Source organism: Rhinolophus hipposideros, assembly GCF_964194185.1.
Source record: "Rhinolophus hipposideros genome assembly, chromosome: 9".
Taxonomy (NCBI): domain Eukaryota; kingdom Metazoa; phylum Chordata; class Mammalia; order Chiroptera; family Rhinolophidae; genus Rhinolophus; species Rhinolophus hipposideros.
This window is the reverse complement of record NC_138055.1, coordinates 74,860,664-74,883,272: the sequence shown is the minus strand read 5'-3', so window position 1 is coordinate 74,883,272 and position 22,609 is coordinate 74,860,664. Positions and strand designations below refer to the sequence as shown.

The 22,609-nt window shown below is 36.1% G+C and overlaps 1 protein-coding gene across 2 annotated transcripts in view; it reads left to right on the top strand.

Moving 5' to 3' along the window:
• LIN7A (lin-7 homolog A, crumbs cell polarity complex component) overlaps window positions 1–22,332 on the top strand; it is a 148,040-nt gene extending 125,708 nt beyond the window's left edge. For both annotated transcript variants that reach the window (XM_081058842.1, XM_081058843.1), the window contains 2 exons: window positions 14,385–14,603; window positions 20,684–22,332. In XM_081058842.1, the coding sequence (XP_080914968.1) occupies window positions 14,385–14,603 (219 nt within the window). In that variant the 3' untranslated portion in view covers window positions 20,684–22,332. The remainder of the gene's footprint in view (window positions 1–14,384; window positions 14,604–20,683) is intronic.
• The last annotated feature ends 277 nt before the right edge of the window (window positions 22,333–22,609 follow it).

Below are 22,609 nucleotides of genomic sequence, written 5' to 3'. Positions count from 1 at the left end.
ATTAGTTGTGATCATTCTCACTAGTTCATAATAAAGGCATCAGCCATTGGTTTAAGTAAAAAGATCGCTGTTTTTTTCCTCAGAGAAGTGACAACATAGTTGTTATAGATTTGCTGATGAACATTAACCAGTCTGTAAAACTTAAATATATTTTTAATCATTCATTTGGCAAAATATTATTGGGCCTGGCGTTGTCTTAGTAACTGCGAAATAACAAATAAATGCCCCTGATTTCATGCTTATAGATATGGGGGGAAATAGGCAGGAAGAAGATTATCTTTCTAACACAAGTTATTTTAGGTTCCGTAGGAAATCATAGAAGGGGCACCTAACTGAGGTATGGGAGGGCCAGAGATGGTTCCGCCTGTAGAAGAAATTCACAGGCAGGTATGTGTTCCCTCGGTGATTGGAGGCAGGAAGGAAGGTGAAAGAGCCACAGCCACCTCTGAGGGGACAATACCAGAATGGAGACACTAGAAAAAAATGCAAATTCTTCTGCTGGGATCCTTAAGAGTTGGCGAAGGAGGCTGAAAATAAAAGCAGGGGCCAGGTCGTAATGAGGCATACTGGGCTAAAGACTTTGGACTGTATCCGAGCAATACAGAGACTCAGAAGGATTTTAAGCAAGGGATGACAGGATCAAATTTTGCATTTTAGAACATAGTTACTACGATTGCAATGTGAAAAGTGGTTTAGAAGGAACCAGAATTAGAGGCAGGACAACCAGACGTAGATATCACTTACTGTTTAGTGAGAGAAAAACCTGATCTCGTTATGCAAGGAATAGCTAATTTTTTTGTTATACTACACTGTTATTTGGGGGAAAGCGGGGCGAGTCTCAATAATAATCACAGCAAGGAGAAATATAAAGCCAACTCATTTCATGTTCAAAAAACATTCCAAGGTCGAATGATTTGTAACTCTCTCTGGGATCTCACATCTATCAAGCTCAAAATCACTGCAGTTTTTCATTTTAGGAGCCATTAAATGAAAAGCAAAAATTTAAACACGCAGTATTTCGTAATTCTTTCTCACCATTTCTCAGTCAAACATCATTCCCTGAAAACCTGGATTTATAACATTCACACTTAAACATGAATTTATAACATGGATTTATAACATTCACACTTAAACATGATCTACCGGGCCATATAACTGAAATGCTAACACGGATAAATAAACAACTGAGAGGAAATGGAGGAAAGGAAAACTCAGGTTTCAACAAATTAATGATACCAGGAGAAAAAACATTCAGTCATGATTGCTCAAACAGAATTTTGGTGGCATTCTGTTATGATTAGGGTTTTAAAGCGCCCATAGACCACACGTTTACATTCATAATTTCTGAGGTAATGCAGCTAAAAATCTCTTCATTTCACCTAAATTACCCAGGTAATTACAGTTGTAATTTATTTTTGCTCAAATTACTTCAAAGCAGTGCCTCAAAGCACTTTTTAAACAAAATTACCCTTTGCCCCACATTCTGCTGTTTGTTCTACAAAGACTTTCCCTCTCTTTTTCTTCATGATACCAGGCTATTGTGTTAACACAAATCATACAAGAAATATGTGATGGTATCCTTATAAAATTTCTAAATAATTCATTATGAAAAGACTGAAGTCAGATTAAAAAGAAGCATTCCTTTAACCATTTCCCTTTCTTTCACTCCATTCCTTTCCCCCCATAAAGAATCGCTACAATAGTGTGTATTTATCCAAACATTTTTCTTTGGACTCAAGTACACACGCACGCAAGACGTTAGGCTTAGAGACAGACTTGTTAACCATTAATAGTGTGCCCATGGAAAGTTATTGTGCCTCAGTTTCCTCATATATAAAATTAAAATGATAACATCACATACCTTACCAGGTTGTTAGGAAGAGTAACTATTTTGGTAAATTTAAAGCACTTAGTACCTGATAGTAGACACTCAATGAATGTTAGTTGTTATTATTTTAAGGAATTTTTTTTAAATGCAGTGATATTTTCATATCTTACTCTATACTTGATTTCTCAGTTAGAATTATGTCTTGATATCTTGCCTTGTTAGTACACTACATACTTAGGTTTTGTAATGTGCTCTATAGCATTCCATTGTATGTGGTACCATTGTTACTTTAACCATGCCCCTATTGATGGATATTTAGTTTGTTACCCAATTGGCATTTTTGTTGTGTTTTGTTATTGTGAACACTACTTCAATGAAAATCTTTATGTATGACTGTTTTTCTAGGGTGAATACTGATATGTGGCAAGCCAGGTTAAGAGAATATAGGCATAATTTATTTTAATAGATACTGCCAAATTGGCGTCCAATTTATACTTCCACATTGTATAAGAATATGAATGAATTTCACCAAATCCTTGGCAATATACTATGAATTTTTAAAAAATAAGTGAATCATTTTTATCTCATTCTAGATTTAATCTGTACTTCCCTACCTAATGGTAAACCTGAGCATTTTATGAGAGGGAGCTAGTATTACAAAATTCTGGCAGGAAAGAATTAGACATGTACAGTACAAAAAAGAACTCCAGTGTGATTTGGGGTATGAATGAGAGGAAGAGTCTTAGAAAGTGAAGTTGGAGAGGCCATCTGGGAGTAGAAAGTGAATGTCCTTGTAGGCCATTGTAAGGGGTTACCACTTTATTTTGAGCAAGAAGATGACATAATGGAGACTATGTACTATTTGCAATGGATTTTGAATGATGGGTGGAGGTTTACTAAGACAGGAGAATAGAGAAAGGACATTCTAGGCTGAAGGAATAAAATTGAGAGATTGTGGCAACATGAAGACACATGGTAAATTCAAAAGCATGGTTTTGCTCTTATATTGACGATGAATACAAAGAAACAGAGTTGGATTTGTCTTTTTGAGGGAAGTGCTTTGTATGCTATGGGACATTTTAATTTTCATTCCTAGAATATGAGGAAATATTCATGGGCTAAGGAAACCTACATTTATTGGGTGCATTCTGTGGGCCAGATTTAGTACTTGGCCCTTTACATGGGTATTTCATTAAATCATAAATGGCATCTTTAACGAAAATGCTATTTTTACTGTTTTTCCTGTGTGGGAACTGAGGCTCAGGGAAAAAAAATAACTTGCCCTCACTCATACAGCTGTCATCCTTGGGCCTGAGGTTCCAAGCCAGCTCTTCCCCAGATTAGTTAGGTAAAAGCTGGGGGAGTCCTGTGAGCTATGCTGGGGACTGAGGAGAAATAGTCCATGAAACACAGTCCGTGCCCTCAAGGACACTGAAAAGCATTCATTCTGCTCTTCATTTTTCAGCCAGGGCATGGAAAAATCAAGAATCTGGAGAATGGAGAAGAGTTTAGATAAGAGAGAAACTAGAGGATATTTTAAAATCCAGACAAGAAATTGTAAGAAATGAGAGGGAAAAGAGGATGAGATGAGATGGTAAATGGGGAATGAATATCAACCAGTACTGGTGGTTAATTGGGTGTGGGTTCAAGGAACAGTGAAAGATATCCCCAGGGTGTCTAATTTAGGTGGCTGCATGGCTAGTGACAGTACAAACCAGAGAGGAGGGGTGACAAGGACCTTTGGAGGTTAGAGCCAGTGAGAGCATTTAAAATAAGTAAGTTTTATTTCATGAACTTAGCTGGAAAATCTTAGTGTAAGTCATTGGTGACAAATCCAAAAAATATTCTGTGGATGTACTTCTAATTGGAAAAGACATTTATATACAGAGCCAGAAAGATTTTAGATGGTAAATCTGAAATATCCTTTAAATTTTCACTTCTCCCTCAAGAAGCCATCTGTAAGGTTGAGGCTGTGCAATTAAGTTAAATGTAGTAACTGTTATTAATGTTTATTATTCATGGTACAAGCAACACAAAGGTTCCTGCTGCTTTATACTTCCCAAGAAACACATTTGACAGCTCTGGACGCAGACAACTTATTTCTAGATTTGTTATGTTTCTCTTTCATACTTTGTATTAATTGCCTGGGCATCTAGGATTCACAAGTTAAATAGTAAAGTGTACCCTCTGAAGGGTTTGATTGAATAATTTCAGGAACCTATTATTGTCTCCATGACACCCCTCAGAAAGTTATGGTCTCTTTGAGATCACTAGAATAAGATACTGAAGGGAAAAAGAAAAACTATTCTGCTTGACAGAGTAGTTCTGCAGCATAACACATGCTGTCATTTAGGAAGAGGAGATAGGATGATGTATTCCATGCTGATTAGTAAAATAAGATTTCCCAAAAACTTCTTATAGGCTAATCTTTTTTTGTATGTTGAAAAATTTCATAGAACCTTCTAGCATTAATCCTGTTTCCACTAGGAGAACAACCCACCTGCCATAAAAATCAGTGGGGATAATTTGATGCGTGGGCTTCGATGTTTATCTTCAGGGATCTCAGCTAGTGTCCAGGTATGCAGCACTGGTTCATCAACATTTAACAGCCCTCACCTGAATCTGGGTACTCCTTCTAAATTAGCTTTGCCATCTTAAGCATGGCCCATCATCCTGGGGATTCTGCAGTGACAGAAGGCGATAATGCATCTTTAAGGTCTTGGCAGAATTGCAGTGAGTAAAAATAACATGGGTTCCCTCAAACCTACTCTTTCAAAGCTTTCTCTTAACTCAGATAGATCGCTCCTTTCCTTCGCCTTCCTCATGCTAACGTTTGGTATTCAATAGAATCATCCCTTTGATAAAATCACTTCCCTTCATATCCACTGAAAATTCAAATTCCACAGGACTACTGATTAAAAAAAATAATAATAAAATAAATATTTATTGAAAAAATGTCATATACCAGGTACTCTCTGTACTCTTTAATCTTTGCAACACCTATCTGTATCTTAATAGGTGACCAACTGTCTGGGTTTGCCTGTGACTAAGGCATTTCCTGGAATTTTCAGTGCTAAAATGGGGACTGTATCTGGGAACTGAAGCACAAAGAAGAGAGGTCATTTTCTAAAGGTCACACTCATCTTCATCAGTGGTTTGTCTACTGATTACACCCCGATCCTTCTTCCTGACCCCAAGTCCTGGCCTTTCTGCCCTGTCATGCTGGCTGTACCAAGGATTGGTTTGATGAGTGATTTGATTAAGGAGTGGCACTCAGTTTTAGTGACCAATGTATTTGCATGTTTCAGAGGAGCTATAATAGTGGTAAGAAGGGGGGAGGTAGTTGATGGTGGGTGTGTGGGGGATGGTGGTTACCGCACTCCCACAACCCCTCCCCTATGCCAAACCAGACCTGAAAGCAAATATTGAGAATTAGCAATTTCGACGTTTCTGTTTCTTTTTTTTGCAAGAGGCCCTGCTCCTTTGAGGATTAGTGTCATGGTGTCATGGTTGGGAGAGTGTGGTCAGGCTCAGCATGCATTTTAAAAGCACAAATCAGTGTGAATAGTGATTGGGAAACTTCCCTGTAATATCAACTTTCTGGATGAAACCTATAACTCAAAAATTAACAGACTGATTTACAGATCTCATTATCTAGGAATATTTTCCCGTGCAGCTTTGTTCTGTTTTCAGATCTATAGGGCTCACATTCGTACTCCTGAAGATGGTTGTGTGTGTGTGTGAGTATATGTGTATACATGTATGTGTATATATGCACATGTGTATATATGCATATGAGTGTATATGTATATACACACATGTGCAGGTGTGTATATGCACATGTGTATACCTTTATTGTGTGTATGTGCATGTGTATGTATATGTGTTTGTATGTATTTGTGTGTATATGTGTGTGTATTTAATCTTCATTCCAAGCAACCATCAGGAATTTTTTTTCCTCCTTTTTGTGCCAGAACATCAAGGGTTGGGCAGAGTTACTTGCAAAGCATCAAAACTGAAATGTAGCAGCTACATTTGTTTCCAATTTTACTCTCAAGATCTGAAAGGTGAGCTGAGATCAACCAAATGTGATTTCGGGCACTGATTTTTTTCTAAAGCTTTTGCTCACTCTAGGTTTTCTGCCCCGTGGGTCTACTGCTAACACTGCACTCTTCACTTTCATGGTTCAAAATTTTTTGTATTTATAACTACTCTCACAGGATAAAATTATGTGTAATTATATACACTTTTCCCCCCATTAAACTGTGCTGTTTTGTAGTGTTTGGTTATTTGATGATATTCCTGTTCTAGTTCACTCACATTTTGCATGCTCCATGAAATGAACTCTCCTGCATACTCTTCCCTTCCTTAACAAAGTGTGACACTGTGGAGGGCCTGAGAGGAAGTTTTTCATGAATAATGATCATTTGTAATTAGCGTATCAATTATATGCATGGAAATGATGCTTCTAAATTACCTGACTGTGATTAGAAGCAGTCGATTTACCAAGTTGTTTTAAACATTCTTCCAACAAACTCCATGCACTGTTGACTTATTTAGTAAACTTTTGCTTCCTAGATAATATGAAGGAACATTCTACCTACTGCAAAGGCAAATTTTATTCTGTTGTTGCTGTTGCCCTTAAGCAGCTGAACCCCTACAGCAAGATTATCGGAGAGGAAACAGTTCAACAAAGAGTTAATATTTGTTGGGCACTTTTAAGGGTCAGATGCTTTTCCAAGTGCTTTGTGTATATTAAATTTAATACCTGTAATGATCTATGATACTCATTTTACAGATGAGGGGATTGAGGCTTGGAGATACTAAGCAGCTTGTCTCACTCACAAAGCTGATAAATGAAGACGCTCAAATTCAAATCCAGGCAGTACTGGCTACGTAGCCTAATTAAAAAAAAATAAAAATAAAACACACACACACACACACATATATATATATATATATATATATATATATATATATATATATATATATATATATATAGAGAGAGAGAGAGAGAGAGAGAGAGAGAGAGAGAGAGAGATGGTTTACTCATTGACTAAGTATTTATTGAGCACACAATAATAAGACTCATCTTATCCTTGGATAGTCTAGTGACAGTAGAATGATTGTAAACTGATAAATTACAGTGCACTGAAATAGATATTAACATTTAGGCAGGAACAAAGTACTATGGAAAGGCATTAGCATATTTTTTCAAGGGATAAATGTGCTACTTTTTATACACTTACCACTTTTCTTCAGCATAAGATAATGAAGTACATTTAGAACAGGAAATTAACATATTTGAGAGGAGGAAAGGATCAAAGAATCGTGTTTTTTCTGACTGTATCCTGTAGCTTGTGCAGAGATATTGCGTTATTATTTTTTTTGCGCTATCCCATTCTTAATGAAACACCCAATCTATATATATATTTTTTTTGTGTGACCAAAAATGCTGACTGTGGAGCTATACCAAGGCAAAATTATCAGATTTTCCTTACCTACCCAGCCCTCTTTTCTGAAGTTACATAGTAGTGATGGCATTTACTATTTGGGTTAGCTATAGTCTAGCACACTGTATCCAAACAGTAATTTGCACATCAGTGAATGGCTGACTGGCTGTACTGAAATTTTATAAAGTCACATATTTCTAGGTCATATCACTGTGGGTTTTGATATGATGAGTCTGGAATACAGCCTAGGTCTCTATATTTTAAGAGTGCCCCAGTTGATTCCTACGTACATTCAGGTTTAAGAATGACTGGTCTCAAAAACCATGAATAGGGAAAGCCAGCCATCTGATATTTAGTTTCACTTCAGTATCTTATTGAAGGCTATGGATTGGTAGGTAAAAGCCTACACTCCAGAAACAGATCCCTCTCAGTTCAGTTCCATCTGTTCCACTAACTACCTGGGCACCTAGGATAAATTTTTTAAGCTTTCCATTACCTTTCTTATATAGTTGCTATGAGGATTAGATATAATGCACACATAGCAGCTAGCTGGGTCTTGCACTTCATAAGTGCTCACTAAATGTTAGGGTATACATACATACCTCTATTTACATGTATAGACACACACACTTAAAATATCAAAATGCCTTAATGGCTAAAATCAAAACTATCCTAAGAACAAAATGACCAATCACCATTACCTCTGTGGAAAAAGCGTAGATCTGTCTTTGGCTATATTGTCCTTTTCAAAGTTGAGAATCATAACCCAGTAACAGTGAGCCCTTCATGTAGCCTCATGCAGCTCCTTCACTGGCCAACTCACACCATTTAAAACTAGGAGTTGACAGATCTTGTCATTAGCTCTTAAACTTCCACATAACGCAAAACTCGACCTACCATGGTCTGGATTTGTTAATCTAGAAAAGCAGAATGAGGTTGTTGAAAAAGCAGTCATCAAGAATCATGAGTTCTACAGTGTGGAGTTTCCTCAAAAAATTAGGAATAGAATTACTGTACACAGTAATCCATCTTCTAGGTAGATGTAATCCATCTTCTGGGTATCTACCCAAAAAATTTTGAAAACATTTATCCATAAAGATATGTGTACTCCTATGTTCATTGCAGCATTATTTATGGTAGCCAAGACACAGAAACAACCAAAGTGCCCTTTGATGGATGATTGGATAAAGAATATGTGGTACATGTCATAGATACAATGGAATAATACTTGGCCATAAGAAAAGATGAAATACTGCCATTTGGGACAACATGGGTGGGTCTTGAAATTATCATGCTAAGTGAAATAAATAAGACAGAAAAAAATCAAGAACCATATGACTTTACTCATATATGGGATATAAAACTGAAAGCAACAAATGAACAAGACAAACAAATGAAAACTCATAGACACAGATAACAGTTTAGTGATTACCAGAGAGTAAGGGGGAGGAGGGTGGTAGAGAAGGGTAAAGGGGGCCAAATATGTGGTGATGGAAGGAGAACTGACTCTGGGTGGTGAACACACAATACAATATATAGATAATGTATTATAGAATTGTACACTTGAAATTTGTATAATTTTACTAACAAAAGTCACCCCAATAAATTTAATTTAAAAAAAAGAAAAAATGAAAGAAAAAAAAAAGAATCATGAGTTCTAATCCAGCCTTGCAACTAGCAAATTTATAAAATAGACCAGGTCACAGCCATTCTTGGTCTTTGTTGCCTTATGTATTAAGATGCAAGGAGAAAAACGAGATTGTTTCTAAGGGCTTTACAGGAATAGTGTTCTGAATTTGTGAGCTACTTATTTGCACTAAGATATCATAATCCAATACCCTTGATAACATTTATTCCCTGATAACACCATTTGGCCCTTAATCCAAAGGATGACTGATATCATTTAGTAGCCTATGCATAAACCTGGATTCAGATATGCCTAGAATAACTGAGAGGTATAGCCAACTTTTGGTTTTCCAACAAAGTGTTTAAGCAATTTATCAGCAAACTAGGTTTGCATATTTCCATGGAATTCCCACAGAAAAAAACCTGCATTAAGACCTGGCGAGGGCCATTGTGCACTGATCGTGCACAGATAACAAGATTCATTCCCAGGATAGTCATCTCTTCTACCTGAGGTCTAGCAAGGGTCAAAATTTAACAACTAGTTTATTGCATGGTAGAGAGCACATCTGAGTAAATTCATGATGTGCAGTATAATCCAAAGTTCTCTTTTATTACAGAGGATTTTTAATCAACCAGAAAATTGTGCGTAGCAAGAAAGAGTATCCATTTTGATAACTCACAATGTGTGGAAATAGAAAAATAATTAAAAGATGAGAGTGCAGCCATGTTTAAAAGTTGGTACATTTACCAGCCACTGATTTACTAAACTTCCATCAAGTTAACTAATTTCCAAGCTTTCTAAGCTTACTGCTACATAAGATTGCTAATGAAACAAGTATGTGTCTGGTTGTTTACTGAGCTATTTTTTCCCAGCTTCCTGAATAAAACTTATTCCTTTATAGATTAACATTGTAGAAGATACAGTTCTTATGGTTTTATATCAATTTAGTATTTTATTAACTTGTATTTATGAATTTGGAAATGGGAAATCACTATTTGAACTCTCCCTCCTATGTTGATTTCTATGTATTAAAAAATAGCAGGAAAAGATAGAAATAATTTCAGGCTAGGAATGTCTGTTCTTTTTAGTGCATTTTAATTCATTTCAGCGAATGCTTATGGTCATATTAAACAACTGTGAGGTAGGTAATATTTCTTTTTAGGGGCTTTGTCTTGCAGGACCATGCTTCTCTTTGGTCTAAATATTTCCTGAGTACCTAGTATATCCCCATACCTTCTTCACCAACCCTTACCTCTTTAATAACATCCAGCTTTTATCAAATGTCTGTTGAAAAGCCTTGTTAAATTAATCCATACCAGTGACTTCCTCAAATTGCAATAGGTACAGTAAAATTCCCAGAGCAAGGGAATGAAATCTAAAAGTATAGAAATTTCTTAGAGAAAGTATAGAATTTCAGGTTTTAAATGGAGGAGGGGATTTCACTTTAAAATTAGAAGCCTTCCTAGATCTTCTCAAATCACATAAGGGCTACATTCTCATCCTATGTGAAAAGCTGGTGCTACTAGTTTTCAGTGACTGCTCAAACAGAGCTAATTGTTATAAAAGACAATTCCTGAATCAGAAGGGTGTGCGTGCATATATACAGAGGGTGCCAAAAAAATGTGTACACATTTTACAAAAGAAAAACTGTATTAAAATCGTAATACTCGATATATAGCAATAACAAAAGATGGATACAAGTCACATTTGACTTCTGCAATTACAGAAGGTGCTCAAAGTGGTTACCATCAGTGTCTAGACACTTCTGATTACGGTAAACTACTGCTTGAAAGTTGACCAACGTGTCCACTTGTATACATTTTTTTTGGTACCCATGGTATACACACACACACACACACACACACACAAACACACACAACTTAACTGTTTACAAATAAACTGACATTTCAAAACATTTTTTAAATATTTAGCTTGAAAGAAGACATACTGTCATTAAGAGTGAGAAATAGATTAAGTCAAAAGTAGATTAAGCCCTGACAAACCTTCAGGGCTCAAGGAATACCTGTTAATAAGTGTTTGTACATCAACATGGATACCCGAACTGAGCAGATAGACTGGCCATGTTTTATGCATGGAACAAGAACTCCATGGGAAGGTAGTCTGGTTTTTTGTGTGTGTTTTACTGTTGTTGTTGTTATTGTTCTTACCAAAAAGGGAAATAAAAAAGGAGAGAAAACTGCCTTATTCTTACTAAAAAGTTATACCGAGGGACTAAACACACTCCAGAGGTAAATAATAGGTTCAGGAGACAAACATACACACCCAAAAATATTCATAACATAGGTAAGCCAGTGGATAAAAGAGCCACCCAGAACAATCCCTGAGAGTTAAGAAATTTTTCTGAAAACTTGACTGAACAAATTAAGGGGTGTTTGAAATAATACATTCTACAAATATGCTCATATTTCTTCAAATCTCTAAGAGTTACCTCGTAGTTCCTATTATATTGTTTAATCATGTAGTAATTTATATTATTTTAACAAAGCACTTAGGTGTAGAAATGAAGAAGTATGACAGTCAGGTCTTAGGTAATGGTTCCTTGGCCCTGGTGGGGAAGGCAAAGTGAAAGGTAGATCAAACCAGGAAACCTGTTAAGTCTACTGAGTCGGAAAGAATCTGAGTCATCATGTAAACCAGTGCTAGAGCATCAAAGTGAAAATTCTGGATTCAAAAACCATGAAGTCTGCTATTTATAAGCTGCTAACTGCATGGAGAGAGCTAAGCTGCGGGAGGAAGAAGGTGACCCTGACAGTTCTGCAGGACTGGGTATAGTACACCAGCCATTTTTCTCTCAGCTATTCACTGTGGCGAGAGCCTGATGGTACCACGTATTAGTACCACAGCCCTCCTGTGGCAACTCTAAATTGCAGGCATAGTGCCTAAACTGGGATAATGGGCCTCTAAAGGTCTGGCCTAGAATTTCCAACCCTATTAAATGAAAGCAAATAGAACAAAAGCCAAAAAGAAGTCTGGAGACTAATCATCTGGTCTAGAAACCGATGAACCGTTATTACTGAAACATAAACACTTAACTTTTAATATTAAAAAAGAAATGAGAGAAAGTTATGGATAATCAAATCACCCAGTTTATCTTTTAAAGGAGAATTCTGTACATTAGCAATTTATCTTGGGGCAAATTACAAAGAAATTACAAGCACACTGAATGTAGAGTTTATATAGTACAAAGTTTTTCCCATCCTTCATGTTCTTCCAAAAAATTTAGTAGATTATAACCAGTAAAATAACCATCTGTTGAGTGACCAAATACATGGTTGAGTGAACAATTAAAATAATGAATTAATCAATGAACAAGCCTATTTTCCTAGGCTTCAGCCACAGATAAAAATATATTCTGCCCAACAGCTATTTATAACCCTTTGATCTCTATTTAATTCAGATGTGGTAAGGAGTAGTTTCATAAGTTGCCTCCAGGGCTCATCGTGGTCATTTCTTAAACTCTTAATATGTGCCTGGTATTCCAACAAATGACTGAATCAGGGCACTTACAGGGCACCGGTGACTGCCTCATGCTAAATTCAAAACTTTTCTTTTCTCAGTTCACATCTACCCTGCTGAAGCAGACCACAGAATGGAACACACCCTCTTAACTCTTCAAATTTGTGTAATAGTCATATGAATTTCAAGATAGAATTGAAGTGTGCTTGAAATTCAAATTACTTTATTTTTTTAACTTAACACGGTATCTATTTTTAGTCCCTCTTCTGCTTGGGTTGTGAAAATGCAATCTCAACCAATTTGGGATGGCCTTGTCTGCCACTTGAGTGCCACTCTTAGGTGTTCTAGCAATCCTTAAGGGTATCTCAGTCCCTGTTTGTCACATCACACACACATTTCTTCTCTAAGCTTTGTTCAGGAAGTAAGTCAAAAAAAAAACTTTGAATCTTTAAAAACCTATGTAACCTTACTAACCATTGTCACTTCAATAAACTTTAATTTAAAAAGGGGGGGGGGGTTATGTCATCTGCCCTGGGGATCACCTGAGAGGGAAGGAGATTGTCTACTTTTCTCAGGGTCCTCTGATGTCTGATTACAACTTTCTTCCGCTGCTGCTCCCTAATTACAACCTGGAGAATCGTCAGTAGGTTTGGGAGAAGTCTCTTTGTGTTTACTTAGAGTAAATATAGTTTTCCCAACTATTGTCTATGCCTTAATGTTCAAATGACAATTTTGAAATTCAAAAGCCAAGAATCAATTTGTTTTTTGCTTTCTGTTGTATTATAACTACTTTGTAGATATGTTGGCATCTTTTATTATATCTTTTGTAACTTCCTCTGAAAGTAAATCTATTATAACAGGTTTAGCAATGCATAACAACAGTGCCCTCCAGAAAAATTGTGCCAAGTTTTGTGAAATTACTATTAGTGTATGAGAGTCCCATTTTCCTATATCCTTGTCAATATACTCTATTTAAAAATATATCTTTACTATATTTTTAATTAAAATGAAACATTTTGTGTTTATCTATATTTGTTTATTAGGGAGCTTTAACATTCTTTCATAGATTTATTGGACGTTTTTTAAAATTATTATTTGTCCATGAATTCACTTGCCCATTTTGCTTAAGTCTTTATTGACTTGTAAGAGCTTTTCATTGGAAGAATATTAACAAAATTGATTGTCATATATTGAAAATATTTTTTATGGTTTGTTATTTTTATAGTGTGTGAGAAATGGAAACACAATTTTTAAATCTGATTTTGTAATTTTTTATTCTTTCTTATTTTTACTTGACAATTCCTTTTTCATTACAAAATGATGAATGGTTGCCTATGTTGTATTTTAGTTGCTTTATAGTTTTATTTTTACATCTGAAGTTTTAATCAATCTGGTATATTTAGCATTGACTATAAGATTGGGGTCTACATTATTTTGTCATTTAATTATTATTTGTTCCAGCATCATTATTTAATTGTCATTTTCCCCTTTGGTCTACGTTCCATATTTATCATATAATAAAAGTTACACATGATGGATCTGCTTCTGTACTCTCTGTTCTGTTCTGTCTCTTACTGCACCAATAAGACACTACTTTACTCATTGTAGATTCTTAAAAAATTTTAATATCTGATAGGGAAAGTTACCTTTAATTACTCTTTTTTAATTGTTTTCAAAATTTTCCAGAACAGTATATTTACTCTTTCAGATAAAATTTAGAAATCCTATTCTAAATGTTTGCATTGTCTTTCAGGTCTTTGTTATTTCTCACTTTCCTAACTTGAACACCCATTCATCCATCTATACCGCAGTGCAGCCTAACTCGCTTATAGGTCAACTACATAAGTGATAAATAGCGATGATGGTAATATATCTCACTTTCCATGCCTTCTTGAAATTTCCCAGTTTGGTATTTCAATATGACACTAATTGCAGATTTGTTTCTCAGGGAAAAGAATATGGAAGCTCTTTCCCTTAAGGAATGTCCTTGTCTTTTCAGAGCGTGGAAGGAGAACACCACGAGAAAGCTGTGGAACTACTCAAGGCTGCTAAGGACAGCGTCAAGCTGGTGGTTCGATACACCCCAAAAGTCCTGGAAGAAATGGAGGCTCGCTTTGAAAAGCTACGGACAGCCCGGCGCCGGCAGCAGCAGCAATTGCTAATTCAGCAGCAGCAACAACAGCAGCAGCAACAGACACAGCAAAACCACATGTCATAGGTGAGAAGTGCCTTCTTCTAGGCAAGGAAAGTCCCTTACACATATCACTTTGTTTTTGTACAAAAGTATATTGTTCCTTAGACAGCTGGAACAAAATCATTAGATTTAATATTCCAGAAAAAGAAAATCAAACAAATGAAATACAATGATCTCAGAAAATGTAAACACAATAGTTTCTTATTTTATGTGTCATTCAGCTATATTCCTTGCAAATGTAAGATATTTTGGAAAATAATATAATTTGGGAGGACCAGATACAGACTATTAAATGCATTTATAATAATTAGGAAAACGCAGCCTCTGTGCAAACCCAGATCCTGGGGTTCATGGCTATAAGAGAAGGGTGGGAGCTGGATTTCAGCCCCTACTCAGTCCGTTGGCCAGTTGCCTTTGCCTAGTGTGCAAGCTAAACAACCATATAGTACAGATTCTGGGAAGATACTGAAACATATTTTATTAGAAAACAGTGCCACTTAAAAGAGTGAAGTGGAGATTTGTCAGCATCCATGCTCTGAGAGATTTTGAAATTCTCTTTGGATGGTCACTTAGAGCGTGTTTAAGATGCACCTGCCTTTTTCTAAATTCCACTTTGTTGCAAAGAATGCTAAGTCAGGTTTGCTATATATTTTAAAGAAAACTGAAGAAAAAAATCTTCAGAGTAAGAATTACTGTCTTTTAAGTACATGCTATGTGCTAGGCCCTTCTCCCATATTATCCCTAATCCTCAGAAAAATCCTTCAAGTTAAGTACCATTAAAACCCCATTTTTCAGATGAGCAATATGAACCTGTAATAGCATCAGTGAATTCCCGGCAACCACACTCCCAAGTAGCACAGAATTATTTTCCTTCTTATTCTACCAGGTATTTCATCTGCCAACATCAGCAATTTTGGAGTTCACATGTAAAGTTTTCTTGCTGTCCCTTGGAAGACACAGTTCATGTTATTAGATAACCTCTACACTATAGTATCTGCAAATGTGTATCTGAAATGAGGTTCAAATGTTTTTGGGAAAATGACAATGGGTAATATTTGGTTTTTAACTTATTCAATATCAGATTATAATTTGCTCAACCTGAAACACTGCATATAATATGAGACTTTCAATTTTCTGTGACACTTCTGACAAGGAGATGCTGTATGTTGAAGTGAAAAGAGTATGGGATTTGTCCTCAGAAAGTCTTGGGAATTCATCAATATATCTTTATTTTTATAGCCTGCCAATTTTATTATATATACACCTTAGTTTGGTGTCTTTATAGAAAATTCCATTCCATTGTAAAAACTACATTTATTCAACAATAACTATTTATTTGGCACTACGCAAGACCAGGTACTGTTCAGTGAGCTGTAGAAGCAGCATGAGCAAGTCCTAAGGAGACAGTTAACAAACAAGTAAATACAAACATTCTCCTGGGACCAGTACTTTACAGGGTTAAAATAGGGTGCTTGGATAGAGATTGGCTAGGTGATGACTTACAATTCGGGGATCAGGGAAGACCCCCTCAAAGGACTTACATTAAAGCCAAGAGATTAAAACACAAGGAAAAGCTAGGAAATGAGCATGAGAAGTGGAAGAAACAGCCAGTGCAGTATCGAAGGAAGACTTGAGTTATTTGATGTTTGAGGAATAAAAAGAAAGCTGGGGTAGTTAGGGAATAATGAGTAAAAAGGACAGTGAGACAGATGGGGGCCAGGTTACAGAGAGCTTTTTAAACCACTGAGAGAAGTTAGATTCTATTGCAATAGAAACCACTGCAGGTTTTTAAGGAAGGGAGTGACATGACCTGATTTATGTATTTCAAAAGATCATTCTGGCTGTTTTGGGAAAAATAGATTATTGCAGGGTAAGGGTGAAAACAGAGACCAATTACGAGGCTAATGTTTAGTAGTCTGGGCAAGAGATATGGTGGCTTGGACTCGGGTGATATTTGTTGAGATGGAGTGATATGGATAAGTCATTTTGTCTATATCCTTCTCTTCTCTTATCCATTCCGAAGATAGAGGTGCTTTACATTTTTATTTTCAGAATCCTTTCAATGATCTTTTCACAAATAATAAAAATCCTCTATTCTTTAGTCAGACATTGACACTCTTTCCAGTAACTCATTTTTTTCTTCCACCATCAATATAACAGACTTGTACCAATTCTCTTAATTGATATACCACACTGGCCCATAGTAAAATTCTTCTGAAGCGTTTTAAGAAATATGTCGCCATTCGGACTCATATGTCGCCATTTGGACTCCTGGGGTTTTACTAAAAGCTACCTATATCATACTCATTCAGTCATCTTTGGAAGTATACAGCATGGCCATAAATATTTGCTGGGCCATGTACTCAATTTTGTTTCTCTGTCCCATCAGTCTTCATTAAATCACTTCAGAATTTCCTATTGTCTCATCAGGAAAGAATAACATTTTTAATAAAAGGCATTTACAAACTTTTGTTTTTTCTTGCACAGGATATGGTAAATCTCTATTTAAGTGAACATGAAAGTTATACTTAGGCCTGCCAAGACAACTGTGCAACCAACATGATCATGGCCCCTTGAGATGAAAGTGTAGTAACCATTTCAAGTACAAGAGAGATACAACCAAGTCATGTCATCCAGGGATTTTATGGTGAATTCAGTCAAGGAGACCTCCATTAACTCTTGTTCAACTTTTAATTAATTAGATTTTTAAGGATTAAATGAGATTTGCTACACTTGCTGAGTCATACTATGGTTGTTTTTATGAAGTTAATTTGACCAATTTCTTTGAACAGATCTCTGATTTTTTTTTTTAATTTGATAAGTCAGGCAAAAAAAACAGGTAAAGCAAAATACTTGTCAGATATTAAGTTATTGTTTATCACATGAAATATAATTTCTATTCTTTAAACTAGAAATAACATTTTTTTAATCTGAGATAATATAAATTATGAAGTAATTAGCAATGGTAAATTCTGGATACAAATGGAAAATGGGTTGAATGCAGGCAGTATGTAGAGGATGTCTCTTATGCCCACTTCTAATTTTAAACTCTCCTGAAGTAAAATTCAAATGTCCTAACTTCCATGTTTGATAATCAGGAAAAATAAATTACATTTTCTAAAATGTAGTAGATATGATCACTATATAATTATATTGCAGAAACCTAAACAAAGAATAAGATTATAGGTTTCTTATGCTATGCTCGCTTTTTTTGAGAAAGAGCGTTATGTTTATTCAGCTTTAAACATCTCGTTTTTTAAAATATAATTTTATATACATCCATATTTCACCTAGAGTCCAAAAGAATAAAAGTAAGAAAGAAGAGGAATACTTCTTGAGATGTCAACATTTTGAGAAAGTCCAAACCAAAAGCCAATTTAATTTCTCTTAACCTCTTATTGTTGGATGTAAGGTATAGAATTCACTTACATTCAAAACCAGGCTGGATCTTAGCAGATTTACAAAACAGCTGTTGTTCGCCAGTGGGCTGACCAACCTCTTTTTCATCCTTCTATTCAGTCCTCCATTTTGTCCACTACTGACTGTTCTATGCCTTCCACTACCACTGCCACAGCCCTGGGCCTAGTGATCTGATCCAGGGAACCACGGCCAGAACTGCTAGCCCAATCACTGAGAGGACCAGGTCTCAGAGGATGCCTCTGATAAAACCAAATCCAAGGAACCCAGAGTTACCCAGCTGAACACTGGACCAGAAATAATAATCATAATGCTGCATCCAACTGGTAAACAATTAGGGTGTGCCAAGAACGCTTTTAAAAATAATTTTATGAGTATGAGGAACTATTTTCCATCTCACTTTAAAGAAGGAAACTAAGTTGTGTAAGATTTTTAGAAGTTCACACATTTCACAGCTAGCGAGTGATAGGGCAGTAATTCAAACCAGAAAACTGGGCTTCAAAGCCTCTTTCTTTTAACTACTTTGCTACTCTGCCTCTTACTTCAGTGGCACCTGTCCTTATCTTCCCCTATCCCTCTTCACAGACATGTTCATATGAACTTTCCAGAGATTTATTCTCACACTGCTTAGAGTTGGAGTTATCCAACTCACCCTCACTGCTTATCGCCATAACAGTACCCCATACTTCAAAGTACTTCATCATCACAGCTGTATTAGTTTCCTCTTACTGCTCTAAAAAATTACCACAAATTTTGTGACTTAAAAGAACACAAATGTATTATCTTGTAATTCTGTAGGACAGAAGTCCAACACAGTCTCACTGGGCCTTAGGGGGAAAGGCATTTCCTTGCCTTTCTCAGCTTCCAGAGGCTGCTGCTCGCTTTCCTGCTACATGGTCCCATCGTCCACCTTCAAAACCAGGTCGTAGGGTCTCCACATTGCACTGCTCTGCTCTCTGCTTCCATCATCACATCCCTTCCCTGACTCTTCACACTCTCTCTTTCACTTTTAATTACATTGGGCCTACCTGGACAATCCAGGATAATCTCTCTATTTTAACATCTGTTGGTTAGCAATCTTAATTTCCATCTACAACTTTATCTTTACCATGGAATCTAACATATTCACAGGTTCGGGGGATTAGGACATAGACATGTTTGGGGTTCAAAATTCTGGCTACCACAATGGCCCATTTAAAAGTTAGCAAAGCAATTTGATCAATAAAATTGACAGTAATATGGAAAAGAGGCTTTTGTTTTTTTAAAAAAAATCACTAAGCTGTTGAACTATAAATCACAGGAATGAGAACATTTGGGGCATATTTTGGATACTCAGTGCTCTCTCAGCCGCTGGCATGTCCCTTAGGTCTACTCTCCCTCTGGATGAGGACATCCAAGACTCTTACTAAAATTCGCTTGTTCTGAGACCCATTCCCTCAGGACATGTAACTATATGATAAATTAATTCATTCAAAACTCAGTCTCTAGATCTCAGTCACTTGGTAGCAGAGACCTGTGGGAAGTTACTCAATCTAAGGTTCAGTAAAACTGTCAATTGTGGAGATTAAATAAGAAAAAAAAATATGTAAAACTCTTAACAAAATATGTGGCAGTTTGTGAGGACTCATTGGTGTAGTAACCATAGTAGTAAGACAATTGTAGTTGTTAAAATGTTAATGACAGATGTGATATGTAAATAACATCTTGTCAGGTGTCTCCTGAAAAAGCACAGTGGCCTCATTCATGACTTTCAATTCCATTCTGGAGGCCCCAGCCTTAGGGACTTTTAGGCACACCTCTAGAATGCATGGCAGCTAGAGAGTGCAAGCCCCCACCGCCCTCCCCACCACATCAACCAGAACAATTTATTAAAATCTGTTTTGTAGGTGGTATTCTGCATTCATTGAAATAAAAATATCTGCAGCTTTAAAACTAAAGATTGAAAACCACTGTTCTCTCTGAAAGAAATGACTCTATAATTGGAAGAGTGACAGGTCTCGGGGGACTATCTGGGGAGACTGCTCCCCAAATATGGCCATATGGACAGCTGTCTCTGTTCTATTTTGTGTCAGGCTGCCTTTGTGGGAGAAGATACAGGCCTGGTATCTGCTTCAGAGAAGGAACATGGGTGCTTCCAGTCTGTCAGAGAGTGGCTTTGCTGGCCTGTACCTCCACCAGAGCACTACTGTGTTTCCCCGAAAATAAGACCTAACCGGAAAATAAGCCCTAGCATGATTTTTCAGGATGACATCTCCTAAGCATAAGACCCAATGTGTCTTTTGGAGCAAAAATTAGTATAAGACCTGGTTTTATTTTCAGGGAAACATGGTACTAACCTCCCTAAGAGTCGTAATATAAAAGTTGTCTGGTTTTTGCCTTCATGAAGAAAAATAGTTATTTGGAATTGGGAGGAAGAAATGCTTTACATTTGAAATGTTTCCAAACCGGTATTCTTTGTTTCATTTTAGGGAATAACGGTGTCTTTTCCATCCCTGTTTGATAATTACTTCCTTTGCAAACATCACATAATTTTTTTTTCACATGTAGAAGATTGTGCATGAATGATAGCTCCCAAAATAATCCTTGCTGCTGTCACATAGCACATGCTTCTTTGTTATTTTTAGCATTTTGTAGTTGATAAATGAATACCAATCGCTGAGTTCTTGTCATTCTTTCCCCCCTTTCAGGTCCTTGAAGAAAAGCTACTTGATCAAACATCTGAGAGTCACAAATTTGAAACCGTGCTTCTGAATCCCAGCACATAGTAAAAAGAAAAGACAACACTGATAATTATACCAGTCAAGAAGCTGTGAACACTGTGGTGTATAAATTCTTTACCAAGGCAACTCAACACCTTCTTTCTCTGGGCCTGAACCCCTGCTGCTCAAAGCTCTTTACACACACAGACCTTCCATTCACTGTAGTGGGAATTCTCCGTGTGTCAACGGAGAGATTTTCCAGCCTGCAGACTGAAACAGTCTAAGAATAAAGTCCATGACTTTCAGATAAATCACCAGGGCCAGGATGATGTGAATCTTGGTTCTATGGCTTTTCGACAGATTAACAAATTCCTCATTAGGCTGTAGTTCAAACTGCGTCAGTTCAATATTATCACCACTTAAAAGAAACCTACACGTTGCCCCTCTCCCTGACCTGTTTCACATCCATACTGCTGAGTTGTCTAAATTAGAATTCCAGTTAATTGCAAATTCAAGCTCTATTCCCCTCTTGAAAAAGACAACGTATTATACTACATACTCTACTCAGATTCTCAAAGCAATTGGCTTTTTATTTTCTGTTTCCATGAATTTTATTATACATTAATAGAGTGGGGCAATTATAGCTCAACTTTAGTTTGCTAGAAGCAAGGATAGAGAACTCTAGTACTGTATTTTTTTAATTTAATTATTGCTTGTATCTATTACTATTAATTCTAACAGAATAGAATGTATATTTATTCCACAAAATATATATTATCAGAATGTATTTGTTACAAAGGTAGGTCTTTTTTTTTTTTTTTACCAATGTTATGCATCTGGTAAGAGAATACTAGCAAAGGTCCTAGCTTCATCAGCTGATCCTCACATGATATTTATATTTAACACTGCTCACAACATTTTTTTGTTTGTTTGATATTTTTGATTGATAAACTCTGGAGAAATATAAACTCTTCGTACACTGATGTGCTATTATAAAAGTCTATTTAAAATGTAAAGCTTAGGGCATTAAAAAACTAAATTATAATACATGTTTATACACACACACACACACAAATATATGTCATACGAAGTTTAGATCAGTTTCCTCAAATATAAAGTGGATATTCTGGGCAATCTAAGATCAAAGTATTATTACTTTTTAAATTAGTTGTATGTAAACTAGTGATATTAATATTATCAATGAAAAGATGCTGCTGCTTCTGAAGGAAACAAATACCTACTTCATTATACATATTTATGTAGGTAAAAAGACAATGAGATGTCATCTTTCAGAAAGTATTATTTACTGGAAAATGATCTGTTAGAGCCACGTGTACTGATCATAACTTTTGACTGTTATTGAATTTAGTCACATAAGTCTGATTTTACTCTATGGAATGAATAGGAAGCAATAATAATTTGAGCACTAAATACCTTAAGCACACAAGTGTACCTGAAAAAAAGAATAAATGTCCAATTGAAAAACTCTAGCTAAACCATTACAACTGAGACAAGTATTTGAGTATTCCCTTTACTCAAATGCAGAAATTAATTCCCCAAGATACAATACATTTCATATTTCAGATAGTCCCCCAAATTAAAAATTTATAAAACTCAGTTTAGGAACTGTTTCCTTGAAAAAAATAAAAAAAAAAAACCATCAGAATTACCCAGCACATTTTTTAGTTTGCCCTGTTCAGCTAGTCTTATGCCAGGTTCTGCCTACTTTTCATCGTCTGTCACCCAGCAGAGGACAAACAGCAAGAAAATTAGGAGCTACACCATTTTCAACAACGTTCTGCTATAGTAACAGATTCTCTTCCTTGAAAACATACCATTTTTTACCAGAGAGAACTGGGGGGGAGGGCAAGGGTGAGGATCCTGAATGTTATGTAAAATAGGTTTACAAAAGAG